Raw genomic sequence first — 27,991 nt, forward strand, 5'->3', positions numbered from 1 at the left:
AGTTGCGTGCTTAACCAACTGAGCCAGCCAGGAGCCCCACTAAATGAGATTTTTGAAATATTACTATTAATACATAAATTTTTCCCAGCCTTCATTACATTTTTTATTCATACTGACCTTACAAGTAACCACCCCCCTCACCCATCCTTTCAGGATTTTTCTTAGGAATTTATTTGTAGGACCAGGTTTACCCATCTTACCGAAATTCACATGAGTTTTTGTTGTTGTTGTTTTGTTTTTTACCCTAATTGTGGGGTTTTATATTTACCTCCATTACTTCTCCTTAGGTCCTGCCAGATATATCAGACAATTTAGAAAATTTATAATCTTGATTCTACCAGGCAACTTATTAACACGTTAGCAAATTTGATTTAATGTCTTCACTTTATATATCATTGATAAAATTTTGAAGAGGACAGAGACATGGCCCATCCTTGTAGAAAAACGTTAGTGGCTTAACTCAGTATTGAGATTAATCCCATAATCTACTTAACCATGTTGTTATACAAAAAGATAGTTCGCTCACATCAAGATACCATGTCTACTATGCATCCCTGAATCATTTTTCAGAATGTGCATTGACTATTTGATATGTAGAATGGTTGATCTTTCTTTTGAAATGTCTTTTAGAACTCCAAATAGACTTAGTTTTGACTTTTGATGAATTCTTTAATATTGACTATATAGAAACAGAATGGAACTGACAAACCTTTTATAAATAATAAAATTTTATTTGCTTTCAAGCAATTAGCAACTAAATAATTGTTCTTTTTTGGTTTTTGTTTTTATTTACCTGAGAAGCAGAGTTCAGACAGGATATTGACATGACCAAAGTTGTATGTTAAATGAAAATAATATTTTTTTCTCTAAATCTTTGAGTAAACTGATAGTCCAAGGATGTTTATCATATTTATTCTGTGGTTTCACAGACACTCAGCAAATCTTTGCATATCGCAGTTTGAGAACAAATTTATAGTTCTAATTTAAGCTCATTCTCTCTCAATTTTCATAGGGTTTATAGTATAATTTTCCATGGTATATTATTCAAATGTTTATCATTATCTTTTGCTTTTATAATGTACCATTTGTGATTCACTTGATACTTTGTTGAGAATATAACATCCATTGTACCATTGTTCCTTTTGGAACAAAAATGATATTCAGAATATGGGATAAAGTGGGAATTACTTTTTCTGAGAGATTAACAAACTATATTTATCTGTTAAAAGTATTATAAGAAACAAGGAAGTAATACCATTTTAAAGTTAGTGTGTACATACTCTGAAATAATTTTTTTTGGCACTTAGGAATGTAGACTCTTGGTTGATTTTTTAACTTTTTCCATTCTATTTGATTTTGATAAAGAACTACTTCAATTTAATAATTTAATTTAATGAAAATGGATTTATAAAACAATGAGAATTCTAAGAGAAACTTTATTAAAATACCTTATAATAATAATATATTGATTATAATGTGTTTTAAACATGTTTATTTCGAGAGAGAGAGAGAAAGAGTGTGTATGTGTGTGAGAGCAGGGGAGGGGCAGAGAGAGAGGGAGAGAGAGAATCTGAAGCAGGCTCTATGCTGTCAGCACAGAACCCGATGCTGAGCTCCATCTCATGAACCGTGAGATCACAACCTGAGCCGAAATCAAGAGTTGGACATTTAACCAACTGAGCCACCCAGGCACCCCAATAATGGCTTTAACAACCTCTACCAGGGCTTTAACAACCTCTATTACTCTTGTGGTCTCCTTTAAATTTCGTATCTTTAATTTATAGCCAGGGTAGTGAAACTTTCTTTCTTTTCTTTCCTTTCTTTCTTTTTTTTTTTTTTTTACTTTTCTTTCATTTCTTTCTAAACTTTGTAGTTGATGTCTGTTTCTGTACTCATGGCTAACTTTTCCCTCCCTCTTTGTTTTGCAATTTGATAGCTTCTGGAACTTGTGTCAGTGCATAGAGCAGTGATCCAGACAGCTGTACCTTTACAAATAGTCATGCTCAGTGCCAAATTAGTTTGTAGTGCAAATCTTGAATGAGAACTGCACCTGCTCTCACTGTGGATGAAAATGGCAAATGTTAGGGAAAGCATAATTTGGGGATTACTTTAAATTTGGTAACAGCTGATCTCAGAATTCTACTGGGGATTCTTCATCTTGGAAGTCATGGAAGTCCTACTATTCAGAGCAAAACAGCTCTTTTGCTAGGTCTTAGGTATGTTATTTTTAAGAAATAATGGGCTTGAAAGAGAGAAAAGAAAAGAAAAGAAAAGGCTCTGTGCTGTGGTGATCCTCCCCCTGAGATGTTACATTAGAAGTTGTCTTCCAAATATACCGATGTTTTCCTAAAATTATGGTGAACTAAAAAGTTGTGAATCTCTAATTTATCATGTGTGAATATTGTATTTCAGATTAAGAAAACTTGAAGTAGCTTAGAATATGTAAGGATAACTCTGCCATGATAATTTATCTTCTTATGGAAGAAATGGTCTCAATTTAAGAATTAACATTCTTGGAGTGCCTGGGAGGCTCAGTCGGTTAAGTGTCCAACTTTTGATTTTAGCTCAGGACATGGTCTCACAGGTCATGAGTTCAAGCCCTGCATGGGGCTCTGCGCTGACAGCGTGGAGGCTGCTTGGGATTCTCTGCCTCCCTCTCTCTCTGGCCCTCCCTGGTTTGTGCTCTCTCTAAAAAAAAAAAATAAATAATAAGTAAAACATTAAAAAAATAATTAACACATTCTTTGAGAGTTGATAGACTATGAAAGACATTTCATGCTGTATGTAGAGAGCATTTCTTACTATAGTTTGTTTGGAGTATGGAAGTATCTTTTAATTTGAATTTGTTGGTTTTAAAATATCACTCTTAACATTCATTAAGCATGGGGCTTAAATTGAACTAACAGCAATTGAGAACATTCACTTAATATTTTAATAAGAAAATTGCATTCAGTCTTTATCTTTCAACCATAAGCAATTTTTTTCTGGTTACTTTTAGTATTTAGTTTAAGCCATTTTGGTTTATAATTCAATGAAATATCTTCATTGATATATAATTCACATACCATGCAATTCATCCATTTAAAGTATATAAATCAGTGGTTTTTAGTATATTCATTGATATGTTCAGCCATCACCACAGTCATGTTAGAGCATTTTCCTTATCTCAAAAAGAAATCCTAAGCCTTTAGCTTTTCTCCTCCTACTCCCTCCCACCTTCTTCTCAGTCTCTAAAGAACCACTAATCTACTTTCTGTCTCTAGAGATTTCTCTCTTCTGGACATTTCATGTAAATGGAATCATGTGTATGTGGTCTTTTGTGACTGGCTTCTTTCACTTAGCAAAATGTTTTTAACATTTATCCATGTTGTACACTAATTAGTTCCTTTTTATGGCTTAGTAATATCTGTTGTATGGATATACCACATTTTGTATATCCATGCTTTGGTCGGTGGACATTTGGGTTGTTTCTACCTTTTGGCTATGTGAATAGCCATGTATGTATAAAAGTTTTTGTTTGGACACATGTTTTCAGTTCTTTGGAGGTATATACCTAGGAATGGAATCAATTGGTCATGTTGTAATTCTGTATTTAACTTAGTAAGGAATCGGAAAAATGTTTTCCATAATGGCTGTACAATTTTGTATTCCCACAATGTATGGGTTTCCAGTTTTCTCCACATCCTTGCCAACACTTGTTCTTTTCCAGTTTTTTTTTTTAATGGTTCTTGTGGTTTTAGTTTGCATTTCCCTGATGCATAATGATTTTGAATATCTTTTCATCTGCTTATTGGTCCTTTTTGTATTTTCCTAGGATAAATTCAGATCTTCTGCTCAGTTTTTAATTGGTTGTATTTTTGTTGGTAGTAAGAGTTCTTTATATACTCTGGGTACAGGTTACTTACCAGATATATGATTTACCAATATTTTCTCCCATTCTGCATTTTTCCTTGAAGGGGACAAATTTTGTTTTGCTAAAATCCAAATTATCTGTGTTTTCTTTTGTTGCTCATGCTTTTGGTGTCATATTTAAGAATCCTTTACCAAATCTGAGGCCATAAAGATCTTATTCTGTTTTCCTCTAAGAATTTTATGTTTAGCTCTTGCATTTAGAATACTGATCCACTTTGAGTTAATTTTTGTATATCGTATAAGGGTCTGACTTCATTCAGTTGCATATGACTACCCAGTTGTCTCAGCATCATTCATTGAAAAGTCTCATCTTTCTTCACTGAATGGTTTTATTATGATTTTTGAAAACTTGTTTATTACTTTGAATTGTATTTTAGCGGATCCTTTAGTATTTTCTACATAGACAATCTATGAATAGAAAGTTTTACTTTTTCCTTTTAATCTGAATACCTTATATTTCTTTTTCTTGTCCAATTGCTCTGGTTTGAACCTCCAGCACAGTGTTCAAAGTCACAAGTGCAAACTTTGTTGTCTTGTTTCTGTTCTTAGTGGTAAGTATCCAGTGTTTTCACCATTAAGTATGATGTTCACTATGGGTTTTTCGTAGGCCCTTCATCAGGTGGTAAAACTACCTATATTCCTACTTTGTTAAGTGTTTTTATCATGAAAGGCTATTGGATTTTTCAAATGCTTTTTCTGCATCTGTTGAGCTGATCATGTGACTTTTGTTTTTTATTGTGTTGATATAATGTAATGCATCAACTGATTTTCTTATGTTGAACTGGTCTTATGTTCCTGATGTAAATATCACTTTGTCATGGTGTGTAATTCCTTTTCTATATTGCTGGATATGGTTTACTAGTATTTTATTGAGGTTTTGTGTCTCAACTTCTAAGAGATATTGGTCTGTAGTTTTCTTGTAATATATTTGTCTGGTTTTGGAGTTAGAGTAAGACCTGGGAGATGTTCTGTTTTTTGGAAGAATTTGTGAAGAATTGGCATTAATTCTTTTGAATGGACTCACCAGTGAAGTCATTTAGACTTCTTTGTGGGTTGTTTTAACTCAGTGTTTGACTTGTTATAGATCTATTCAGATTGTCTGCTATTTGCTAGTTTGTCTTTCTAGGAATTTGTTTATTTCATCTAATCTACCACTGCCAGGGTTTATGATTGTTATTTGCTTGTTTATTGGTTTGGTGACTAGCTGGATATTTTAGTGCAGACAATTCCTCTAATCCTTACCCCACAGTGTTTTAGCTTCTGGTATTGTTCCTCAAGGAGGCACACTTTCGGGTATATCCACAGTCATCCTAGATGAAAGTAGTTTTGGCAGGACCCTCTGCTTTTCTTTCCGTGACCTAGCCAGCTATTAAACTTTACTAATTACCAGATAATTGCTCTGGTCACAGAAATGTCGTGGGGCATAAATTGTTCCACAAACTAATAAACTTGTGGCCACTTTGAAGGAATCGGCTCTTCCCCCCCTTGTCCTTCCTTAGTTCTCTTTTGTAACCTGGTTGTTCAATTTGTGACTCTTCTACTTATAGTTAACCACAATCTGTGCTGTTTTTGAGAGGACCCTAAGGCTTCGACTTTCTGCCAAGTTGCACATGAGGCCCATACCTTTGGAAGAGATTGGGACCTTTCTGTTTTATAGCCTAGTTCTTCCCCCAGACAAAATCTTTGAGGCAAACTCTGGAGCTAGGAGTGGGGACAAGGGACAGTTTATCTCTGACTGACACCCTTGCTCTAGGAGCTGAGTGCTGATGGAAGGGGTAGGCAGTAGGCTAAGTCCTTCTTGGCTTGCCTCTCCTGGTGTGGAATTAGTGCCTTATGAGCCAGGGTGAGAGTGATTGGGCCCCGGTATACTCCATGATGTTTAGGCCAAAAGTAGAGGTTCTAGGACTAGGGCCTTGGCCTTATATGTAGATAATGTCAGTTAAATGAACAGCAAAAAGAAAATATATATTAAATAGTTAGCATTTCATATATACTTAACATAAGTTCCTACTTTAATTATGATTTTGTGTGGAATGAATCTCTGAGAATAGTTAGAATTTGGCTGATATAAAATCTTCACATGTAAAATTAGATATAACATTTCTGGACAGGAGGAAAAAACATCCTGAAACCATACTGGAAGAAATTGAAAGGCTTTCTGGAGCAGTTACTTTGTATAATTATGTGATTGAAAGTCTTTCTTGGGGCGCCTGGGTGGCGCAGTCGGTTAAGCGTCCGACTTCAGCCAGGTCACGATCTCGCGGTCCGTGAGTTCGAGCCCCGCGTCGGGCTCTGGGCTGATGGCTCAGAGCCTGGAGCCTGTTTCCGATTCTGTGTCTCCTTCTCTCTCCGCCCCTCCCTGTTCATGCTCTGTCTCTCTATGTCCCAAAAAATAAATAAATGTTGAAAAAAAAAATTAAAAAAAAAAAAAGAAAAGAAAGTCTTTCTTAATCCTAAAACTGGTTCTCTGACTTGAATAAACTTAATCTTTGGCAACTGCTCTGCATAAGATACACATGGAAATTTTTTATAAAAAGTTACATAAAGTACTTTGTGGAACTGTGTTTTAGATTTCAGATTTATTAAGCATTAAAAATTATTAATTAGGGGGTGCCTGGGTGGCTCAGTCGGTTGAGTGTCCAACTTTGGCGCAGGTCATGATCTCACTGTTCATGAGTTCGAGCCCTGCGTTGGGCTCTGTGCTGACAGCTCAGAGCCTGGAACCTGCTTCAGATTCTGTGTCTCCCTCTCTCTCTGCCTCTCCCCAACTTGTGCTCTGTCTCTTTCTCTCTCAAAATTAAATAAAATTTTAAAAAGTATTAATTAAACATTAATAAAATAAATTTAATAAAATAATACAATTAATTATTAAGCATTAAAAATGTGGTGTGTCATGAATCATTAAAACATTTTAATGGTTCTTTAACTGTAAAGTGATAGCTGTTATGTGTAGTAAGTTGGAAGAAAATTCATACTCTGGACTCTATTTGCCAAAACCAGAACAATATTAAAAAGCAAATTAATTTTGGAATTTCATTTGGTTATACCTAGGAAAGGCAAGTGTAAGGATTTATAATTCTGTGATTTAGTTATATATATGTCATAATTATTTATATACCATATATATCATAATCATGATTACTTTTACAGATTGAATCATGTGCTTTAGTAATTGCATATTGACTTCGTAAACCTGAAAGATATGTAACAATATGAAGAGTTGCTTTTCTTTCCTAAGTTACTATTTTTTTCCAAGGTATTGTTTGGGTACTTCTTGCTCTAGTAGTTTGGCTTCATACCTCTGTTGAATAAGGTATTAATAACTTGAAAAAGGTGATTTGAGGTAACAGTTGTTTTGATTCTTCTTTTAAGCTATTTGAACTGCTGGGACCTGATGGACTTGAACTTATTGAGAAACTCCTCCAGAACAGAATTACAATTGTGGATAGATTTCTTAATTCTTCAAATGATCATAAGTTGCAGGCTCTTCAAGGTAAGAAAGTGTTCAGTGGTAATTCCAATTTAAAGGAAGATTCATTGGTTAGCAAATCTTTTTAATATAATTATATATTAATATCCTTTGGTCTATTATATAATTTAGCGATACCACTTTTTAAAGTAGATTTTAGATATGGCAGATTATGAAACAAATACCACAATGCCCTAAATAGGCTGTTATGGTAGAGATTCTATTCTGTTTAGGTATAGCATTTTTTTTAATTTTTTTATTTTTTATTATTTTTGCTGAAGGTTTGAATAGATACTTTTTTTTTTTAAGCAACTGCATTTGATATTAACTGTGGGCCAAGTAGTGTTATAATTTCTTCCCAACTTTTTTATTTTGAAAACTTTCAAACCTAGATAGTACAAGGATAGTACAGTTAACACTTGCATACCTTTGTGTAGATTCGACAGTTAACATTTTGCTTTCTTTCTCTTATTATCCTCTTTACACATGCACTCACTCACATATACATAAACAAACACCTACATTTAACATTTTTGATGAACAGTGGCCTGGAAGTTGCTGACATCATAATATTTCACCTGTAAAATCTTCATCGTACATTTAAGAACAATAGCAGTCTCCTACTAAACTGCAATACAGTTATCATACTCAGCAAATTGAACATTTATATTGTCATGTATCACATGTATTTGAAATCCCCAGAAGAATTAGAGTAGTTGAGGAAGCCAAAATAATTTTTAAAAATGCTTTGCTTACTATGATACAACTGATGCTGAACTCAGATTTTAAGTCATAAGCAGGAAACCTGAATTTCTTACTTTTACCCAAATGTTCTTTGCCAGCCTTATATATAGTTTGGAATTTTTCAAAAGTGCCTGGGCATAAAAAATTAGACATCCCTCCCTTCTTCAAATGAATCGGCATTTATCATTTTTTAATGTAAGTTATGTTATCTTTTCCTTACATATATGAGTATGGCACTAAAATGAAGTTATGAAAAGAACCTTGATTTAAATCCAAAATTTCTTGGGGCTTTCTTATCCTATACTTTGATTACTGGTAGTTTCCTGGAGTTGTCTTGAGATTTTTAGAAACTTAGAAGAATTGAGTTTAGCCACTTTGTCTTTATGCAAGTTTCGTTGTTCTTTAACTATGTTTATCACTTACAAACTGCCTTGCTCTAAGAAGGCTCTCCCACCTGCTAAAGATATTTATCACACATTGTTGGAAACCACCAGAGTTTAAGAGCATTTAAAATGGGTGTCCGCCAGAAAGAAAGGAATGAATGTAAATATCTAGTCTTGCAGTGTAAATTCTGACAATTTATTTTGTCAGTCTCCTAAGTGTTGATATAGGGATACATATTGATCTCACCTGTTAATAGTGCTAATTTACTTAACAGAAAGTTCAAAATGATTCCAGCTTCACCTGTGTTTTTTTTTTTTTTTTTTTTGGAACTATAGGTGATGAGTTAGTGTTGTCTTGCAGTTTAATTTTCTCATACTGCTTTTACTCTTTTATTCTAAGCTAGATCATTATTATTGCCACTATCTAAGAGTAGTAATTTTACTATAGAAAAGTGGGGTATTAGTAGGCTTTAACTATGTCTAAGGACTATTGTAAAGAAGCTGACAACCAGCATGTTTCAGATTTTTTTTTCAGTAGAGTTTTTCGTGTACATGGCTTAAACAGATATTTTCCTTTATTTGCGGGGAGGGAGGTGGTATGGAAAGGAAATATTCTTGAAGAAAAGATTCTTCAGACTCTTATTACTTTATCAGTGTTCTCATCCATTTGTATCTTCTGATCTAATTTTGTGTTGAGGATCCTTCAAAATTCTTTAAAAACTACCAAATTATATTTGCATTCTTTATTAAGCTACTTTAATATGGCCATCACATCCCATCCTTTTCTTTATTCCTCCAAAATCGTGGTCTTAGAAGTTGCTTCTTACTATTTATCATTTTCTAGTTTTCATAATGATTTTTTAAAACTTTTTAATCCAGATGTGCATCACCCATTTTATCTCTTCTGTTTTTATTATAACCAGGAAATGTAGGTGAGAAGTGGGTGGGTAAAGTGGATTGACTGCTAAGGTGAGGATAGTTGTAAATTAAATTCTATTTTTAGTGCTGATGTGAAGAATGTTTACTCCAGGGTGTGTCATAAAATCAAAATTAAGTTAGCTTATGCTATCAAGGACAGTGTTTTGAGTAGTTACACACGATCTTTTTGGTCATGATTACATTCTAAAAGGATACAAGCTTCCACATTCTTCTTCAGTAAAATTTTATAGAATTACTGGTAAACTTATTCATTTCATTTCTACTTTTCAGGCTGTAAAGTTAACTGAACCTACCAAGGAAAACTATACATTTAAACTTTTGCTGCTGTATGACTTACTTTGAAAATTACCTATTATGTTCAGTGTTACAGGATTCCAGTGTATTCTCTTTGAGGCTTAAAAAAGCTATTAATGAAGCAGACCTGTTTTCTTCTTATTACATTTGTTTAAAATGTTAATTACGTTAGCATAGCACTTAGAGTGTCATCCAGGGTATTTAGTTTCACACACAGAATCCTTAACATTCATTTATATAATAAATACATAGTGTTATTCACATGATATTATTCACATTCTACTTAATACAACACCCAGTGCTTATCACAAGTTCCCTCCTTTGTACCCATCACTCATCTAGCCCATCTCCACCCACCTCCCTTTGTCAAACCTGTCTGTTCTCTACCATTGAAAGTTAATTGGCTACAAACTTAATCATTATAATAGATGTATAAGACTTTACCAAAAAGTAAAATATATATGACCTAGAAAAAAACTTTTTTTCAGAACTGTACTAATATAAAGGAGATCATATCTCATTTCATAGTTTTCATGTGATGTCTTTATTTCTCAGTTTCCTTCTTGAGATTTCTAAAGCCATTATACAGAGGTATTACTTCATGTGATTGAGAGTTAAAATGATTTATTCAAAATTATGTATTGAGATAGTGACAAATGACTGAGAATTGTGAAGATTTGACTTAAATGAATTAGAAGGCTATTTCGCTATCTTGATGCTTTCTTAATTCCTTCCTTGTTCGGTGTGGGATCTTGGAGTTTAATAAAATAACTTTGTGCTGTGCTCCTTCAGAGTATGGACCAAGTTTAGTTCCTAGCCTAGGAACTGGCTTCCTTTTACTGTATTGGGGACCTACTAGTTCCAGGCACTGCTGCTAGGCTAGGAAGCAGGTTGCTTCCTAGCCTAGCAGCAGTGCCTGGAAGGAACTAGTAGGTCCCCAATACAGTAAATGTGTACTGATTTGGATTGCTTTCAGCAACATTCCTGTGATTTCCTTTAGGGCCACAGTGAGCCAGGATACTGCTACTTCAAAAGATTTAATTAAGCATAGAAGGTTAATCCTGTTGGAAGAAAAAAAATTCCTGAATATTGATTTGACCAAACCACAGGTTTAAATTGGACCTTGTAGATGAAACATTGAACTTTCATTGACCTGATTGTTAGTGGCTCTAGCCATCTTCCCTTGTTTTGTTTTGTTTTGTTTTGTTTTGTTTTTAACTGTATTTCCACAGAAAGGTGGATCACAGTCTTTATTTGCCTGGTCATCTTCTAAATATATCCTGAGCTAATGTTAATAAATTGTATTTCATGTATAAGTGAGTAAAAACATATATTCAATTTAACACAGTAAGGCTGTTACACAGGGAAAAGTTATATCTAATATGTAAAGAATATATTTATTTCGTTATTATGTTAGCAGTAAGTGCTGATTAGCATTGATAATTATATTTATTGAAATTATGTAAACAAATAATTTCAAAATTATAAAACTGAATTTTTAAGTTCCTGATGTTATGTGTAAGAATTTATGACACTAAACTATGTAGTGTGTATGAAGAAAATATCTACTGACTTTTCTTAACCACTGTCTAATATCGCTTAGATATCACATTAAAAAAAAAACTCTCCATAAAACATACAATTGAATATGACAGTTTTAAAAAAACTGAATTATTAGAGCATTGTGCTATTTTATATTTTGGTGAAGGGGAAAAATGGTTTTCCTAAAGCTTAAACTCATAGAACATGATATTTCTTAAATTTGCTTTGTAGACAACTGCAAAAAAATTTTAGGAGAAAATGCTAAACCTAACTATGGTTGTCAAGTTACCATTCAGTCTGAACAAGAAAAGCAATTAATGAAACAGTATCGTCGTGAAGAAAAAAGAATTGCCAGACGAGAAAAAAAGGCTGGAGAAGATGGAGAAATTGCAGAAGGAGTTATGTGCTTTGATCCTAAGGAATTGCGGATACAAAGGTAATAAAAACCAGAAGCTGAAAGATGCTTCTGTTGTAATTGCTACCTTTATGCATTATTTTTTGGTTAGTCTTAACAATTTAGATAACTCGTACTTCTAGTAAGGTTTTCTTATAAGAACAGACTTTTGTTGTATGAAAACCTAATTTTCTGGGATAAGAATGCAATGATCTTCTTAATTAGAATATTCTTGGTTACATCTATGTAGGTGAGAATTTTAGATTATAGAAGTAAGCTATTTTGGGTGCTGTGCACAAACCACTAGGTTAAAATTTGTAAGCCTACACAGATTTATTTTGAGACTTTTGGGTTTTTTTCTAGCTTAATAAGAATACTTTTCCTTGTGTTATTTAGAAGTAGAAAGGAAGAAAAAGAAACAAAAGCATTATGATATTTGTTCTTTAAATTTTAAATACTATTTTTATAAAGGAACTTATACCTTGTTAAACATCTTTGGATTGTGACAAACAAAATTATAAATAAAAAACACTAAGTTAAACTTATCAAATGATGTCATCTAAAAATACTACCTACAAAATGTGTTAACTCCTATGTAGTTACATTGAAAATGTCAGGATTACTAATATCTTTCTTTGTGTAATTTAATTTCTTCCACTTCATAATGGAAAGCTACCTGAAATTGTTATTATAGTGACTTTGTACTGGCTTCCTTTTGCTAGATAAAAATTTTGTATTTATCCTACTGTTTTTATATTTACAGAGAGCAGGCACTTATGAATGCTAGAAGTGTTCCAATTCTGAGTAGGCAGAGAGACATGGACGTTGAAAAAATACGTTATCCCCATGTTTATGATTCCCAGGCTGAAGCCATGAGAACATCAGCATTCATTGCTGGTGCAAAGGTATGTCACTGGTATATGACCACTTTGGGATAATAGGTCTATTCTGAGGAAATAACACATAGATTTTTCCTGTGTCTTTTCTGGCTCTTATACTAGTTGATATACTATGCTAACTTTAATTTCAAAATATTGGGGAAAATGAGATAATGTAGTGTATGGAAACTTCTTGACACATATTAGGTACTCAAAATGTATTTGTTCTCTTCCCTTTTGTTATTTATGGAACTTGTATTTTTGAGTTTTAGTGGTTACATCACTTTTTTAATGTTCTTTACACTATGTATATGGCACAGTTTTCCTAGCAACACAAGTATATTTGTCTTCAGGATACCATCTAATCAATATATACTTAAAACTCATTAACATAATATGGTCTGTGTGTTATATGAGAGATCCAGTATATGAATAATTCATGTGTGTGTGGTTTTTTGGTTTGTTTTGGTTTTGTTTAAGCTTGTTTTTCTTTAAAGAAATATTTTTGGGGGAGACAGAGAGACAGAGTGCAAGCAGGGGAGGGGCAGAGAGAGAGGGAGATGCAGAATCTGAAGCCGCTCCAGGCTCCGAACTGTCAGCACAGAGCGCAGCAGGATCATGACCTGGGCCAAAGTCTGACGCTTAACCCACTGAGCTACCCAGGCACCCTTGTTTTTCTTTAAACTAGCTAAATTTTACCACTGCTATGTCTAAAGACATTAGTGTTCTCTTTCTCTCTTTCTCTTTCTTTCTCTTTCTCTCTAATTAAATAATCTCTACCAGAGCAATTGTTTGTATTATATTTAATTTTAATTTTTGATGTTTATAGATGATTTTACCAGAAGGAATTCAAAGAGAGAATAACAAGATGTATGAAGAAGTAAAGATTCCCTATAGTGAACCAATGCCAGTTGGCTTTGAGGAAAAACCAGTTTATATCCAAGACTTAGATGAGGTGAGATGATCATTTTATAAAGTTGTTATTTTTGGTGCTTGGTATGTTTTCTGAATAGCTTTTTATTTAAAAAATTATTTTTAAAAGTTAGTAGTTGGCTAATATAGTAGAGAGCTATATGCAGTTAGTTACTAAAAATTTACAATAGGGGAGTTTAAACTTTAAAAAGTCATTCCTTCACACATTAAACATTTTTGTGTGTATATTTCTGTAATTTCATGTTTATTTTGGCTATTTCAGCTAATATTTGGTTTAACCTATGTAGGCGGACTTAGACTGTTTTAAAGGATTCATGTATTTATATATCAAACGGTCAGTCTATAAAACAATACAATGCTATTTGGGGAGGGGATCAAATTCTAAACTATTTTTTTCTCAGCTTTTAAATTTTGAGTAATTTCAAACATATGGAAAAGTCGCATAAATTGTATTACCCATATATCTTTTGTCTTCATTTACCATTTGTCAAAATTTTGCCATATTTGCTTTATCTCAAAATAAATATTTCTTAATTTACTTTTAGATTTGCTTAAATTGTTCAACTTGTGATTTATTATTTTCCTGAATTTTTAGAGTTTTAATAACATAGTTTTAGGAAGGAATTATTTATAATTTTTACTTCTGCTTAAATTGTGAGGGTTTGAGAAATTTTCATTATAAAGCTATGTAGAGAAATAATCATTCCCTTAAGTAAACTTATCAAGTAGTGCCAATCCAGGATATATTGGAAACTCAGTATACTCATGGTAGTTAAAACAGTGCTGTAGTAAACTTGTATGGCCCTTAGAAGGAACATACAGAAATATAAATTATATCGAGTGTTGTGTCCTAGTAGTTTTAGAGAACATCAATATATTGAGAGTGCTAGTCTGACTTAGTATTTAAAGTTATTTGAATGATTTCTAGTAATAGGGCATTGTTAGATAAATTGTAATGCAGATTAATGGCTAACTTTGTAATCAGGTGTTCTTGGGATCAGATTTATTGAATTGTATGTAAATCGAAGTGAAAATTGTTCAGATAGTCTTTTAAAATGTATTTGAAAACATCTTAATTAGGGTACATATTTGTCAGAATTTAGTTTTGCATATAATTTACTTAGCAAATCTGTGGAGTGTAATTGAAGTTTACACTGAAGGGAAAATTAAATTGAAGGTAAAATTGAAGTTTTTGGTGAACAGCATCATAGGGAAAGTCCAAATTCATGAAGTTTTAGAGTGCACAGGAGGCTATAGGAAAAGAATTAGTATATTGAAGCTAACTTCTTTTTCTTTACTTTTTTTTAAATGTTTATTTACTTTTGAGAATGCATGAGCGGGGAAGGGGCAGGGAGAGGGAGACAGAATCTGAAGCAGGCTCCAGGCTCCAAGCTATCAGCCCAGAGTCTGAGGCAGAGCTCGAACCCACAAACCGTGAGATCATGACCTGAGCCATAGTTGGAAGCTCAACCGACTGAGCCACTCAGGTGCCCCGAAGCAAACTTCCTAAGTTTACAATCAAAGCAAACATGAGTGTAGGAGGGCATATCATCTTATCCCTTTTTATAAGAGGAGACAGTTCTCCCCATAGTTTTTTTTTTTTTATCAGCTCCTCAATACTCACCTGCACCAAATACATCCATGCATACCTAAAATATGCACTTTATTTGAAGAAAAATGGCAAAGATGTAAGATACCTGAAGAGTATTCATGTAGAGTGAGGGTGTGATCATGTAGAGTATTTCATGTAGGCAGCGTTGATAATGGGTGAGAACCTCTGATCAGTATCTCTTCAACCTTAGAGTTAAGATCACAGTTTCAATCAAATATATATCAGTTAATGGTTATCAAACAGTTTCAGTCAAATATGTTGGTTATTGAGACTTAAAGTATATAATCCAGCACTTTTGGCACTTGTCTGCATCCTAGGTTGCTTATTTTCTGTGTACTGTGGGATCTTGTCATCTGGGTATTAAACTCACTGAGAAATCAAATATATACATAAGCATGTGCTAAATTGAAAAAAGAATTCTTAATTTAGTTTAAGGTATACCAATTATTTAAAGTATACATATTATTTAAAGCTAACCTTTTCTGTCACCAAAATGAAGTTCCTTTATATATATTTATATATGTGTATGAGTGTGTAATTTATATGTAGTCATTCAGAAATACCAAATAATGGAGGCAAGCAAAAAGAACAGCATAAAAAATAACCACAGCCAACCAGAATTAACTACATTCTACACATATGTGTGCATTTTATTTTGTTTTATAAAATGGCATTATATCACACATACTGTTTGTGTCTATTTGTATATTTATCTACATACATCTTTCCATGTCAGCAAACATATCTGCAGCATCATTTATAGTCACCATACAGTATTCCATTTTATACCTTTATTACTTTTAAACTGATTCCTTTTTGTTACAGTTTTAAGTTATTTTCTAGAGTAAGTTTATATATTAGACTAAAATTGTAATTTTATATTGCTGGGTTTCATCCTCTGCATCAGAATTATCTGTAGATCTTTTTCAAAATCCAAGTGACTTGGCTTCTATAAAATTAAAGTCTCTTGAGAAGGGTCCAGGTACCTGTATTTTGAAGATGATTTTTGGAGCACTGTAGGTGATTCTGAAATACAGCAGGACATAATTTTGTACATAATTCTTTTTAAACCTTACCAGTCATTATAAGCATTATCATCATTGAAGTTTATTTTGTTTTGTGTATTAAGTATTAACATTTTTCATGTGAAAAAATTAACATTCATTGTATAATGAATGAATCAGGCTTCTTATTTTTCTTTCATATTTATTTCCAAATAAATACTTTGTTCATTTTAATTTAGGTTATAAGAGTAAGAGTTTTCCTAAATGGGTTAATTTCATCTACAACCTTAATGTTTGTTTGCTGTGTAATGTAATATATTTATGGGTTCCATGGATTAGGATCTGGTCATCAGTGGGGATCATTATTCTGCCTACCACACATGAGAGTTTAGCTTTTCTTCCATTGAAGAATATCAGTGTTGTTTAGAGTTTTTGGTTATTACAAAGTGTGTAATTCTCCTTAGGCTGCCATAACCACAGCCGGGGTAGCTTAAACAATGAACATTTATTTTTTCACCGTTTTGGAGGTTAGAAATCCCAGAAAAAGGTGCTGATAGATTTAGTTTCCAGTGAAGACTCTCTTCCTGGCTTGCAGACAGGCACTTTCTCACTGTGCTCCCATGGCTTTACATGGGCTCTTCTCTGTATTGTGTCTCTTCCTCTTAAAGGACACTAGCTTTATTGGATTAGGACTTCACTCAGATTACCTTATTTAACTTTGTTACTTTCCTAAAGGCTCTGTCTCCAAACACTGTAACACTGGGAGTTAAGGCTTTAATTTATGTACTTAAATTATAAGATGAAACCTAATTCCATCCATAAGATGGATAAAGCTGCTCTAGACATTGGTATACAGGTTTTTGTGTGAACAAAAGTTTTCATTTCTTTGGACTAGATGCCTGAGAGTGCAATTGTTGGGTCATTATTGTAGCTGCATAGTTAGTTTTTTTAAGGAAAACTACCGCACTGTTTTCTGGGGAACATTTTATATTCCCACCAGCAATCCAGTATGATTCAGTTTCTCCACGTATTCACCAGCATTTGGTCTTATCAGTATTTTTATTTTAGCCATTTTAATTTATATTTTTATGTTTTATTTATATTTATATGTATACTTTAACCATTCTGATAGAGTGTAGAGATTTCTCATTGTGGTTTTAATTTGCACTTTTATAAGCAGTAATAATAATTAGATAATACATTCAAATGCAAATGTCATTATAAGTACATAAGTAAATCGTTTGATGTCATGTAGCTTTACATAATGATCCCACCAGATGTCATTAGCATGAGTAGTAATTTAGACCTCAGGAAAAAATATAGGTGTTAGCAGAATGTTAGCTTAGTGGATGCCTTTGTTGGCTTGGATCTTTTTTATATAAGGTAGAATCTATATATATCAGGAATAGTACTCCTGAAGATGGTATCTTTCTCTTTTTACTGACATCATGATTGCATGCCATTCCTAACAGTCCTACAGAACTATAGATAAAATGCTTTTATATCCTTTCTTGACTGAATGTCACATCAGATAATTGTGTCCTGTTTGCAACACAAAGTTGAAGGTTGAAAGTAGAACTGTTGCAGAAGAGAGAAGTGCTGAGCTCCTGAGTTAAGAAAGTGGCATCCTACATGAAAAATGGGATAATGGAGAATAATTTAGGTACCAGTATATATAAGATCTGATGACTGATTAAATGAGAGGGGATGAAGCAGAGAGAAGACTCCAGAATGACATCCAAGTTTTTGTTTGAATCTAGAATGATATCCGGGGCGTCATGGGTGAGTGATAGTGCCATTTACCAAGCTGAGGAATAGAAGAAAAGGAAAGGCTTGTATATGTTAAGTTTAGGAGGCAATATACCATGTTAGTTAAGAGCAGAGCCTCTGATTCCAGGCTGACCTAGTTTGACTTGGACCCCCCACTTTCTAGCTGTGAGACTTTGGGCGAGTTACTGTCCTCTCTGAAATCCAGTTTTCATTTGTAGAATTGGGATAATAGAACCTCCCTTATAGTTTAATGGTGAGAATTAATATATGTAAAACATGTTGAAGAGTGTTGCGTATTTAATACATTTTAGCTAAAATATTAGCTTAAAATGAAAAGTGTAGTGATGAAAACTAGCATTGGCAGATAAGTGTATGGACAAAATGAAAAGACTTATTGTTACTTTGGAAATTATATTTATTAAATAAATTACTTCTGTGTTCATTTATGCTATTCAGCTATTCTTTCATTCCAAACATATGTAGAGTATTATTGGATGCTATCATACAAGATCAGGAAGAACTAAACTCATAGTCATTCTATTAAGACATCGAGAGTGGTTTCTAATTAATTGATAGCAGTTAAAGAAACCAGTCATTATAATTATTGACATGTGTGGTTATTCAAGTCAGACATTTTGAAAAAAGTCAAATAGAATGAATATAAAAAGTATTGCTGGGGCATTTGGGTGGCGCGGTCAGTTAAGTGTCCACCTCTTAATTTCAGTTAAGGCATGATCTCAAGGTTCATGAGTTCGAGCCCCACATTGGTCTTTGCACAAGTGCAGAGGCTGCTTGGGATTCTCTCTCTCCCCCTCTCTCTGTCTGCCCCTCACCCACTTTTGCTCCCTTGAAAGAAATAAACTTTAAGAAAAATATATTACTTTTCTTTTGGTTTTATTTTGTTTTCTGAACCCGAGCTGGGGATCTTAAAGCCAGAGTTTGTTGACATGGTTTGATTCAATCAGATTATAAAGGCAAGAAAGCTAAATAAGCACCCAGAAAAACACTTTAGAGTGTGGATCTTTTTCATGAGACCACTTTGAAAAGGATGAAATGTTGCTAAAACCTGGACATGCTCCCAAAGCCTTTCCTGAAACAGCTCACAAGGCTGGTTATTACACTGTCAAGCATATCATCAGTTTCATCAGAAGCATGGCCTTGAATCACTCCTTTTTAAGAGGTGGTATCAAGAAATAATAACAAAATACAAAGTTGAAAGTTGAAAAGTGAGTTTACAATCTTTTTTACACTGATAGCGATCTTAGCAAAGAATATTTCATTAAATTTCATGGGGAAAGAAATGATGTAGCACAAATTAAATTTCTACTCATTTTGTCAAATTCTAATTTCCCTTGATACATGCCTACCATCACCTGGAGACTGGAGCCATGTGAATCCTAATGCTAATGTATTTGTTTGCTAGTTTTTTGAGCACGTATTATCATTAAAACAAACAAATGAACAAATAGACATGTAAATGTAGACTACTTATGCATCTTTATAAACCCCACAATACATTGTTATTCTTTTTGCTTTAACAGTCTTTTTAAGATATTAAGATTTCTAACAATAACAAAAAAAGGTTTTTTTTTATACTTGTGCACCTATCAGGTACCTTTTATGCTTTTGTCTAGATCCAGATTTCCATCTAGTATTCATTTCTTAGAGTGCAAGTTTGTTGATGAATTCTTTCAGCTTTGTATGTCTGAATAAAAATCTTCATTTTGTCTTGTTCTTGAAAAATATTTCATTTGATATAGATTCCAGTTTGAGGCACCTGGGTGGCTCAGTCAGTTGAATATCTGTCTGACTCTTGATTCGGCTCAGATCATGATTCCAGGGTTGCAGGACTGAACCCCACTTCAACTACATACTGAGTGTGGAGCCTGCTTAAGATTCCCTCTATTTCTGTCTGTCTTTCTCTCTCTCTCTCTCTCTCTCTTCCCCCCTCTCTCTCCCTCTCTCTCCCTCTCTCTCACTCTCCCTCTTCCTCCTTCTCTCTCTCCCCTCCCCTGCTCACACACCATCTCTCTCTATATATATAAAATAAAATAAAGTTTAATTTAATTTAATTTAAAGTAAAATTTAGAATTCCAGGTTGACAATTTCTTTTTTTTTTTTTTTTGGTCAGTCCTTCTAGATGTAGCTGCATTGTCTTCTTATGTTGTTTCTGATAAGAAGTATGCTCTCATTCTTAATCCTCTATGTCATGTGCTTTTTTTTTTCTGGTTGATTTTTAAGATTTCTTTTTTATTGGTTTTAGGCATTTTGATTATGATATGACTTTATATTAGCTTTCTGTTGTCATACAAGAAATGACCAAACATTAGTGATTTAAAACATCCATTTGTTATCTCAGAATTCTGAAAGTCTGATTTGGGTAGGCTTGACTGGGATCTCTGTTCCTGGTTTTATAAGGGTGAAACTATTGTGTTGGCCAGGCTGAAGGGGAAGGATTCCCTTACAAGGTCATTCAGATTGCTGGCCATATCCACCTTGTAGGGGTTGTAGAACTGAGGTTCCTGATTCTTTTCTGTCTGTTGTTCTTAGCTCCTAAAGACTACTCATCTTCTCTGGCATATGGCTCACTCCAGCTTCACAGCCAACAAGGGAGTATCAATTTCCCATGTGCTCTAAATCCTTGACTTCATGTGGCAGTGAAAAAACTCTGACTTTAAAAGATTTGTGTGATTAGGTCAGATTCACCCAGATAATCTTCCTTACTAAAGGTCAGCTGTTTCCTATAGCATAATGGAATCATGGAAGTAACGTCCATCATATTCAAAGTTCTGGGATTTATGCAGGGAGTTATGCTGTGGAGTGGTGGCAGGGATTGAGGAGGAAATCTTGAGAGCCAGTTTAGGATTCTGCCTACCACTGCCTCGATGTGGTTTTCTTCCAGTGTTTTGTTGAAGCATTGGTTAAGCATCTTGGGTCTGTGGGTTTCTGGTCTTCATCATGTGGGAAATTTCTAACCATTATTTTTTAATTTTTTTACCCCTTCCCTTTCAGGAAGTCTTACACAGATAAATTAGGGTTCCTGAAACAGTCACACAGCTTACTGATGTTCTATTAACTTTTGCTTTGTTTTATTTATTTATTTTTTGAAATTTTTCTATCTTCAGGTTTCATTTTGGGTGATTTCTATTGCCTTGTCTTAAAATTCGGTCTTTTTTTCTGCAGTGTCTAAAATACTGTTCATTGCATTCAGTGTATTTTTCATGTAGCATGTAGAGTTTTATCTCTAATGAGTTTGTTGTTTTGTTGTTGTTGTTTTATCTTCTGTGCTTCCACTTGCACAATCATTTCTGTAGGGGTCAGCAAACTTTCTGTAAGGATAGTAATTATTTTAGACTTTTGGACCATACAAGGTGTCTGTTCAATACTCATTATTATTTTCTTTTTTATTAAAATACCTTTTCAAAATGTAATGACCATCCTTATAGTCTATAAAAAACAAATCAAACCGAAATAAAACAAGCAAACAACAGATGTCTGGCCAGATTTGACACACAAGCTGTTAATTTGCTGACCTTTGCTCTAGTTCCTTGAAGAGTCTGTCATTTGTATTATTTCTTGATTTGTTTTAGTTGATCAATTTTTTTTTATCATAATGTGTTTTTCTGCTTTTTAGTGTGCATGGTCATTTTTTTTTATGAATACCAAACATAATGATTTTATCTTGTTGAGTACCAGATATTTTTGTATTCTTATAGTCTTGAGTTTTTTCTTGGGATATAGCTAAGTTACTTTAGATCAGTTTGATCTTTTCAGGTCTTCTAAAATTTCTTAGGTGGGCCAAAGCAACATTTAAAAGCTAGTTTTGCCCCACTAATAAGACACAGCTCTTCTGAGCAGAGAACATAATTCCCAGTTAAATAAGAGGTTTTCCACTATGGTTGGTAAAAACAGGAGCTGTTCTAGACCCTATGGGGCGAAGTTTGAGTTTGCTTCCTCCAGTCCATTTAAGTGGTTCTTTCCCCTACCTTGGGCACTTTTCTCATATGCTTGTGCTCTTTGGAGATCTCTGGAATTATCAATTCTCTCTTTCTGATTATATATATTTTTTTACAATAAAAATATCTCCCAAATGGAGAAATTCAGCTTTAAGGGAATGAAGTAGGCCATGAAGCTTTATTCCATCAAAGCTCATGAAATCCCTGTGTTTTAACAGAATCTTCAGTGTTTATCTATGGATTTTATTTTTCTTTTTGAAACAATAGCAGCAGATAAATCTGGAAATTAAGAATTATAGCAAGTTAGAAGGTATGTTTTCCCCCTTCTCTCTGGAGGAGGCCAAAAGTTTATTGCATTCCAAGTTGTTATCAAAGGAAGGAAAAAGTCCTGTTTTCAGTTATAAATTATTAGAAAAGTGAGATCTGTACTCTGAAGTAGGCCTTAAGTAAAATGAGAAAAGAAAAAGGAGTTGATTCCACCCCTTCTTTTCCCATTCCTTACTTATAATAGTGGTTTGCACTGGACACCCTCAGCTCCCCACCATCCTTCCTAAAAGACATTTAGCAATATATGGAGACATTTTTGGTTGTCACGACTAAGAGGGTACTGGCATCTAGTAAATAGAAGCCAGGATACTGCTGAATATTCCACAGTGCACATGACAGTCTTGGGGACATTAATGAAAATGTCAATGATGCCAAGATTTAGAGACCCCAATAGAAAGAGCCATCTAAGACCCTCTGGGGTTTGATACCTGGAACCTTGGTTCCTTTTTTTTTTTTTTTTAAGGATTTTCTAAGCATTGAATAGATCTAAAAATATTACAAAATAGGATTATTAAAAACTTTTAATTTGTAATCACTCCCTAAGCTTCTTTGATATTGTTGTCACATATTTTAGTTCTATCTTGTTTTAGTTTTATACCAGATATTGTTATTACTGCTATTATTGTAATTGCAGTCAGTAATTATTTGGATTTACCTATATATTTTGCTGTTTCTTAATTCCATCAGTGTGTTCATGTTCTGTGACTTTTCCATGCCTGAACTGGCAAAATCTCTTAATTTTTGTTAATTGAAAATGCATTTATTTTATCTGTGTTCTTGTAAGATATTTTTGCTGGTAATAGAATTCTAAGTCCATAGTTATTTTCTCATAGCACACTAAAGATATTATTCTACCACATCATATCTTAAAACATGAAAGATGTTATTATATCATCTGCTTTTCTTTCCCACACTCCCCCCCCCCCCCCCGGGAGAATTCTACCAGATATTTATTTTTATTTTTTATTTTTTTAAGTTTACATCCAAATTAGCATATAGTGCAACAATGATTTCAGAAATAGATTCCTTAGTGCCCCTTACCCATTTTGCCCATCCCCCTTCCCACAACCCCTCCAGCAACCCTCAGTTTGTTCTCCATATTTATGAGTCTCTTCTGTTTTGTCCCCCTCCCTGTTTTTATATTATTTTTGTTTCCCTTCCCTTATGTTCATCTGTTGTGTCTCTTAAAGTCCTCATATGAGTGAAGTCCTATGATTTTTGACTTTCTCTGACTGACTAATTTCACTTAGCATAATATCCTCCAGTTTCATCCACATAGTTGCACATGGCAAGATTTCATTCTTTTTGATTGCTGAGTAATACTCCATTGTGTGTGTATATATATATATATATATATATATATATATATATATATATATATACCACATCTTCTTTATTCATTCATCCATCAATGGACATGTGAGCTTTTTCCGTACTTTGACTATTGTTGATAGTGCTGCTATGAACATGGGGGTGCACACCGGTATTTCGTGGATAAATGCCTAGTAGTGCAATTGCTGGGTTGTAAGGTAGTTCTATATTTAGCTTTTTGAGGAACCTCCATACTGTTGTCCAGAGTGGCTGCACCAGCTTGCATTGCCACCAACAATGCAAAAGAGATCCTCTTTCTCCACATCCTCACCAACATCTGTTGTTGCCTGAGTTGTTAATGTTAGCCATTCTGACAGGTTTAAGGTGGTATCTCATTGTGGTTTTGATTTGTATTTCCCTGATGATGAGTGGTGATGAGTGGTGATGAGTGATGTTGAGCATTTTTTCATGTGTCAGTTGGCCATCTGGGTGTCTTCTTTGGAGAAGTGTCTATTCATGTCTTTTGCCCATTTCTTCACTGGATTATTTGTTTTTTGGGTGTTGAGTTTGCTAAGTTCTTTATAGATTTTGGATACTAACCTTTTATCTGATATGTTGTTTACAAATACCTTCTCCCATTCCATCAGTTGCCTTTTACTTTGCTGATTGTTTCCTTCGTTGTGCAGAAGCTTTTTATTTTGATGAGGTCCCAGTAGTTAATTTTTGCCTTTGTTTCCCTTGCCTCTGGAGACATGTTGAGTAAGAAGTTGCCTCGGCCAAGATCAAAGAGGTTTTGCCTGCTTTCTCCTCGAGGATTTTGATGGCTTCCTGTCTTACATTTAGGTCTTCCATCCATTTTGAGTTTATTTTTATGTATGGTGTAAGAAAGTGGTCCACGTTCATTCTTCTACATGTCGCTGTCCAGTTTTCCCAGCACCACTTGCTAAAGAGACTATCTTTATTCCATTGGATATTCTTTCCTGCTTTGTCAAAGATTAGTTGGCCATACGTTTGTGGGTCCTTTCCTGGGTTCTCTATTCTGTTCCATTGATCTTTTTATTTATTTATTTTTTTTGAGACATCTGCAATCAATCTAATTTAGGTGTTTTTTTGTTTTTGTGTGTTTGTTTTTGAAGTAAGTTTTCTCTCTGGCTTCTTTTAAGCATGATCTCATGGTTTGTAGGATCAAGCTCTGTGTGGGGCTCTGTGCTGTCAGCTTGGGGTTCTCTCCCTGTCTCTCTGCCCCTTCCCTTTACATTTTTCATATACCTGTAACTTGACAGACATTGTTAAAAATGAAGAAATACAGAGTATTTCCCCCCTCTCCAGGAACTTGCACTATAGCTGGGGACATACGACATCTGTGCTGAATATTTACAAACAATATACTGTGGAATGCAGTAAGCACAAAGTCAGTGATGCAAATTTAATCCATTTTATATAGATGGCAAAGGGATTAGTGCAGGCTATAGCTCTTTTGACAGTTTCTTGAAGAAAAGGAGACTTGAGTTGTTCCTTGACTGCTGTGATCTGGAGGAATTGAGCTTTATCTGAACATTGACAATGAATTTAGCATTGTTTTTTGTAAGAGAGCTGGTGTGGGTTATACAGAGGAAGAAGCATTTCTTGATTTTGTAATGAAAACTTTGTGTGGATCTGGTATGAAATATTAGAGATTATGTCTTGTCCATATTACTTTTTCCACAGAACTTGAAAATGGTATTTCTGTTATAAAAACTTGGTCACTGTCAGGAGGGCCACTATTTTACAATTATTGTGTGAAGTATTACTATGGAAACTGTAAGGAAAAAGTTAAAAATTTTTCAGCTTACTCTCAAAAGTAATTAGGGATTTTGTTGTATTCAGACTGCTATGTGTGAAAAGCATGCTTTTGATATACTATATTTTCTTGTTTTGGAGGTCAGTAAAGGTTCATTATGTAAAAGTTTGCTCTATTGGATAGCTTTCTTATAAAGTTATAAATAAGATACTTTTATTTATTTGTGACTCCCAGCAAGTATTTAAATTATTTGCTTAAAAAGTAAGGTTTAGTTGTTTTGAAAGTGTACTATTGTTCAAATATATGAAACAGCTAGGTCTCATTTGAAGGGAAATTATGTCTATATTTTTCCTTATAAAGAATTAATTTTATCTGTATGCCCTGAACTTCTTCAGGATTGTAGTATGATAAAGTCTTCTGGGAACACTTGCAAACAGCTAACTAGGTACAGAGCATCAGCTACTTAAAAAAAAACCTACTAAACTAGAAAGAGTTATAACTAACATCTGCACCTCTAGCTAGGAAAAATCTAACAACAGAACTTTCTTTATGACCTACACTTTATTGATTTTATGGTAAGAAATTAGAAGAGAGATTAAAAGCCTCAAGCATATTGTGCTTTCCCATGATGATAATTTTAGAACTCAAATGAATTCAGAAGTCTGAAAATTAGATGACTTCAACTTGTAATGTGAGAATTTCAAATTACTTTAGAAATAGACTTAGTCCATATCTTCCAATATATCTATGCATTGTGTTTACACAGACCTCTTATAAACAGAAATGTTTGGTATGATTGTTGCTATTTATAGATTTTTATTATTTTTCTCTGGAAATATGCATGGATTGGTTATCATTCATCAATAATTATTTCTTTAGCTCCTGATTGATACAAGGCATTTTGCTTGGGAGGTATGATAGGCACAAAGCAGTTTAGAATTATGATCCTGCCTTTAAAGGGACTTTATCCAGTTAGGTAAGTAGAACTGAGGTTAAATTTCACCTTTCACAGTTGGCACATTTTGTCATGTGGATCGAGTTACATAGCACTTCCAAATTTCAGTTTTTCTCATCAGACTATTTATTTTAAAGATTATATAAGTCAACACACAGAAAATGTGTAGTGGTGTCTGTGATACATTTTAAATTATCAGTAAATTCCTAGCCTGAGTAATAATTATGTAAACTGTTATCACATTGATAACTGAGCTTTTTGCTGTTTTATCTAACTGGGTACGCTTTGAGTCTTTCTGTTAAGATATATTGATAAGGTTGGAATTATTTTGGTATAAATAACTTTTCAAAATTACTCAAAGATGAATATTGAAGGAATATAGAAAATAGTTCTAAATTAATAAAGATAAAGTAAAATGACTCATTTCTTTAGTTAATACTGTGCATTTCATTAGGTATCTTATATTTCATTTTTTAAGCGTAATTCCCTCTTATAACCCTGAAAGCAAGTTTAGAGAGGGCAAGTTTAAATTTCATCCAGTGGTGCAAGTAGGACAGTGACTAAACATAGGCTATTTTACCTTTTTACATCCTCAACAAGCTGTTACATTGTTGATCAACTTCATGAGAATAATAATTGTATGTTGGAGTAATTTTAAATATATCGGGGGAAATCATTATATAAAGACGTCTCAATGTATTCTTAAGCAATCTATATAATATCATGTTTTATTACATAATTTTTATGATTTCTTCCTTGAAATGTTTTGCTTTTCCTTTCAAATTTTTGCATACTATACAAGAGGTTGAAGCAAAACATTTGTCTTTTAGGGACCCCCTTACTAAATGTATGCCTTCTAACTTGATACATGTTTTAAACAAGTTTTTCTGAGTAAAATGCACTTTGTTCCTTCCAGAGTAGGTTGTGTTAAATTATTAAACAACAACAACAATAGACGACCAGGGCACCTGGGTGGCTCAGTCAATTAAACACCCAACTTCGGCTCAGGTCATGATCTCACGGTTCATGGATTCGAGCCCCACGTCGGGCTCTGTGCATGATAGCTCAGAGCCTGGAGCCTACTTTGGATTCTGTATCTCCCTCACTGTCTGCCCTCCCAGGCTCATGTTTTCTCTCAATCTCCCTCTCTCTCTCTCTCAAAAATAAATAAACATTAAAATAAAAGGCAAACAACAACAACAAAAAACAGATGACTAAGAAAACATAGTCACTGTGTTCGGAGTGGGTAGAGAAAGTTAGAGTAACAGTCCTCAGTCTTGGGCTTTGATAATCACTTGGGATGCTATAAAGAAATGTACAAATTACTATTCCCACCCTAGATAAATGAATGAAAACCTCAAGGGTTGAGTCTAGAAATCTGTCATTTTTAAAAGCATGTACACTCCCTACCCCAAGTATGAGGATCCTCTCTCAAAGCACTGGCCTCCTCAGCACACCCTCGGCTGAGTTCCTATCCGGCAGTCTTTGACCCGACACTTTTCCTACTCTTTCAGTGGTTTGTTCAGTGTATTTGACACCCTTCTATGTGAGCTTCAGATCTCATGTGGGGGAACAAGCAGTAAATTTCAGTTTAAGGAAATAATTTATAAGTCCACTTTACTGGTTTCCCCATTATATCAGTAACTCTCAGATCTTTCATTTTATAGGAAAGAGTTCATGATGTTACATTGTGTATTTAAAATATTAGACATTTTAAAAGGTACCAATTTAAATAGGTATTTTAAAATTTGTGATCTTTAGGAAGTCAATACCAAGTATGTTCTTAAG

At 33.8% G+C, this 27,991-nt stretch overlaps 1 protein-coding gene across 3 annotated transcripts in view; it reads left to right on the top strand.

The window, feature by feature from the left end:
* Positions 1-27,991, top strand: part of ASCC3 (activating signal cointegrator 1 complex subunit 3) — a 364,162-nt gene that overhangs the window by 57,776 nt on the left and 278,395 nt on the right. For all 3 annotated transcript variants that reach the window (XM_027057194.2, XM_027057195.2, XM_015072573.3), the window contains exons 5-8: positions 7,285-7,405; positions 11,515-11,719; positions 12,441-12,582; positions 13,385-13,510. In XM_027057194.2, coding sequence (XP_026912995.1) covers positions 7,285-7,405; positions 11,515-11,719; positions 12,441-12,582; positions 13,385-13,510 — 594 coding nt within the window. The remainder of the gene's footprint in view (positions 1-7,284; positions 7,406-11,514; positions 11,720-12,440; positions 12,583-13,384; positions 13,511-27,991) is intronic.

This window comes from Acinonyx jubatus, chromosome B2 (assembly GCF_027475565.1).
Source record: "Acinonyx jubatus isolate Ajub_Pintada_27869175 chromosome B2, VMU_Ajub_asm_v1.0, whole genome shotgun sequence".
In the NCBI taxonomy this organism is placed as follows: Eukaryota; Metazoa; Chordata; class Mammalia; order Carnivora; family Felidae; genus Acinonyx; species Acinonyx jubatus.